At 46.0% G+C, this 4,007-nt stretch overlaps 1 protein-coding gene across 1 annotated transcript in view; it reads left to right on the forward strand.

The window, feature by feature from the left end:
• The first annotated feature begins 3,286 nt into the window (after nt 1-3,286).
• LOC123103877 (protein DEHYDRATION-INDUCED 19 homolog 6) overlaps nt 3,287-4,007 on the forward strand; it is a 2,213-nt gene continuing 1,492 nt past the window's right edge. Inside the window, exon 1 of the mRNA XM_044525572.1 lies at nt 3,287-3,561. Within this exon, the coding sequence (XP_044381507.1) occupies nt 3,477-3,561 (85 nt within the window). The 5' untranslated portion in view covers nt 3,287-3,476. The remainder of the gene's footprint in view (nt 3,562-4,007) is intronic.

Genomic DNA, 4,007 nt, shown 5'->3' on the forward strand with positions numbered 1-4,007 from the left:
TCCGTGTGACATTTAGTACATCTTGTGTGATGTGATGCCGGTGTTTTTCGCCGAACTTTTGCCGGGCAGTTCTCTTGGCAACCACATTTGCATTTGCATTGCAGTCTGAGTTGCAGCTGAGGTCCAGTGCCAAGTCGACACCAGCACAGGCACAGCCCTGCATGCTAGTATTGTTGTTGCCACTTGTAAAAATGCTGGCAGAGAAGAGAATCGAATCAGAGCTGGGGCTGAGCGCATGCACAGCAGGGGCCGAGTGACCGGTGACAAGACTGAGCAGAGCTGCTGCTGCTCTGCCCTGCTCTCTGCTCTGCTCTCTGTGTAGGGCCAGAGCAGATGCCCCAGGAGCTAGAGAGAGAGAGAGAGAAGGAATAATAACTGCATGCATACTCCCTCCGTCCGGAATTACTTGTCGTAGAAATGGATGTCTCTAGATGTACTTTAGTTCTAGATACATCCATTTCGGAGACAAGTAATTCCGAACGGAGGGAGTACATGCTTGCATGAGGTGGCTTCCACTGGCGATGGCCACCTTTTCAGTTCAGTTCAGGGCAGGTCTGATTGGCACTGACCATGAAAGATACTGTGACACACACACACACATACACACACACTTGCTTCAGTCTTCACCACTGTTACCCTTGACAGCAAAAACAGGGGAGAAGAAAAAAAAATTCAAAATGAAGCATGCCCTCCTCACAGTTTACACAGGTGCAAGAACCAGCAAGCCACACATGTCCATTCATGGCAGGTTCCCACCCCCTTCCTTCCTTCCCATTAACCCAGCATCATCATCATCATTGCAAAAGGGAAAAAAAAAGGTGCCCTTTTTGAGTCTCATGAGAAAGTGGCATGCACAAACACACAAAGCTCAAGCCTTGACCAGACCTCTCTTCCGTTCCATGTGCCTGCCTGGTTTCAGCTGCTCTACCAATCCTACTGAATTCGGAGAACAACTTTAACATGCTTTTCACAGGCAGTCCAAAATACTACAAGCTGGAAAGGCTTTGTTGTGATTCTTGTGTTTGAGGGCATGTACAATGCATAGCCTCAAGGTGATGCCTCGCATGCCATGTAGGATCGGATATGACGTAAAGTAGGTTCGGATAGGGAAGCAGGATCCTCTCCAGGAGGCGGGTGCTTGAAGAGAAAAGGCGTGGTCCGGTGACAAAAGCTGAAAAGATTGAAGTAAAAAGTAGAGATGCATGTGTACTAAAAGTCTTTTTTTTATTTCCTAATGAGGTCCACTAGTGATAGCTTGCATTGGAGAGAAAAAATTGATGTAGGTGTTTCAAATTACTTTTTGTCATGGGGCATATGTATCCATATGCCAACATTGTACATACCTTGATACTGCTCCAGTCAGCAACCCACATGTGCAGACGGAAAACGCTCCACATACCCTCGTCCTTATGAACGCACGCACGTATACCCTATCCTTATAAGCATCTTCGAGAGACTGCGCCGGCACATCATCTTCAGATTGACAAAAATCGCTACTGGCACCTTCGTGGTCAACGAGGACTGAAATAAATCCAGGAAAATGCGAGCATCAGTGTCAAGTGTAGGACTTAAACATGACCCGTGTCAAGTGTAGGACTTAAACATGACCGACCATGATACCACTGTCCTCCTAGCCGGCCAACCACGGGTCGCTTTCCAACTCGGCTTGCCTCCCAAGTTCCCTCATGAAAAAGGCCCATCCATGCATCCTCAAAAAAGGAAAAAGGTTTTAATTAACGGCACAAGTTGCATCATCTGAATTGTTTATTTCACATGCTCCCAACGTTTGTTTGTTCTATCAATAGTGCCGGATTTCCGTACAGAGGCAACGTGGCAGCCGGGGACTGGAGGGTGTAAATCGCGGCCGCGTTAGGTTTTTTTTTTGCGGCCGCGTTAGGTTTTTTTTTTTGCGGCCGCGTTAGGTTGGTTGAGAGGCAAGATGGGTGAGACCAACGCTTCATTGTTTTCTACCATGATATGATATGATGATTTCCACTCAGCGTGTTAAGAACGTTTTTCAAGCTATGTTAACTAGAAAGAAAAGGAAAACATTATGACCTTCGGAGACCCGAGCGATTTAAGAAAACAAGCGGTGTATGTTGAACATAATCAACTTTGTTAAACTTTTCATACGAGTACAGCAGCAGGCCAAGTTTTCTTTTTTCCCAAAATGTTTCAGATATTTTTCAATTTCTTTTATAATTACTATTTCTTTTTTTGCATACCATGTGCATATTACACACCGGAGAGCCAAGGGGTGTTTTTTTCCAAGATCCCACCCCCTGCACATTAAGTCATGCATCATCATCATCATTATTGCAAAAAAGGCAAACTTTTTGGCTTGAGTGACTGCAAGTGGCATCCAGAAAGAAAGCTCAAACAACCTTAATGGCTAAGGACTCACTCACAAGTCACACCCAGGTCTCACACACTGTACTGTATGTACACATTGTTAATTACTCTTTGCTGTCACTTTCCAACTTGGCTTGGCTCCCAAGTTCCCTCAGAAAGGTGATTAACTACTGTTACTTATTAGAAAGAAAGAGAAGCAAAATAAGGCCATGAAGACAATTAATTATTAGTTAGATCAGGACAGAGACAAACAAGCCTGATCATGAAGACCACTGTGGCTAGCTCTCATGGTGCAAGTTGCACCATTTGTTTAACCACATGCCACATGCCCCCCAATGCTCTATATAATCTTTCTGTGCCAGGGTTCCGTACAGGGCAACGTGCCTTGGTGTCGTGACAACAAAGGTCAGAAATATGCCTTTGAGAGTGCCTGCCTGCTTAATCCAAATTGTTGTCACATTAGGACAACTATGGAGCTATTTTTTTCATATAAATAATACTAGTAGCATATATTCTCGCTCCGTCCGGAAACACCTGCTGCTGGAGAAATAAGTGAAAATGGATGTATCTAGAACTAAAATACGTCTGGATACATCTATTTCTTCAACATGTATTTTCAGGCGGAGAGAGCAGTATACAATATATTAAGAAAACTTGAACGATTAGGAGTTGCAGGCCTGGATAATCAAGAAAACAAGTGGTTTATGTTGACAGTTCAATAATTAACTTTGCTGAAGGAAACTAAACATTCTCCCCTCACCTAACCAAATCCATCACGGGAGGTCATTTTCGCCATCCTCTTTTCCTCTCTCTCGCTTTGCTTTTGAACATGTCACCGCACGGAATGAAAAGAAAAGAAAATGTTCGTGTGGCCACAAGGGCGAGGAGGGGAGACAGCCCAGTTTGTTTATATGTGTGAATGCCACATGAGGAGCTGACCCACCCACCCCACCCCACCCCCTCCCTGGCCTGCTCTGCTCTGCCATTACTTGGCGTGTGCTGCCGCCGCTGCCGAGGTGAACAGGAGAGAGAAGAAGAAGAATAGAAGAGCAAGCAGTGAGAACTCTCAGATACTGAGAGAGAGGAAGAAGAAGAAGAAGAAGAAGAAGAAGAGGAAGGAGGAGATGGAGGTGCAGGCTCGCCATGGCTCCCTGCCAACAGGGAGGCAGCAGCGCCTCCATGGCCGGCCTCACCATGAACCTACCGCAGGTAGAGGCCTCCGCAAGAACTCTTGGCCGACAGTTCTGCGCTCTCTTCATCTGCATTTCCAATAGAAATTCTACTTCCCGGGCAGCCATTGCCGGCTGATACCCCTGTTTGATCCAACCTTCGGAAGGCTCCGTTTGGTTCTTGGTTCTTGGGCTGCTCTGCTCCCCCTCCCTGTTCTTGGCTCTTTGGAAGCCTCTGTTTGGTCAAAAACTTTCTGGGAGGCTAATTTCTTGTCCCGTTAGAAGCAGGAGCAACAACGGCGATGTTTTCCCTGTTTTGCAGGGATGCATCGTGCGATTATCTTGTGATGTGATCCAGCAGATCGGCTCTGCACCAGGAAAAGATTCTCAAACAGTGAAATTTGTTAGAGCATGATGGTCTTTTTACCCTTTTGGTTTCTGGGAGGGAGCCAGTAATAGCAAGGTCTGCAGTGTGAATCACATGAG

The sequence above is a fragment of the Triticum aestivum genome, chromosome 1B (genome assembly GCF_018294505.1).
Source record: "Triticum aestivum cultivar Chinese Spring chromosome 1B, IWGSC CS RefSeq v2.1, whole genome shotgun sequence".
In the NCBI taxonomy this organism is placed as follows: domain Eukaryota; kingdom Viridiplantae; phylum Streptophyta; class Magnoliopsida; order Poales; family Poaceae; genus Triticum; species Triticum aestivum.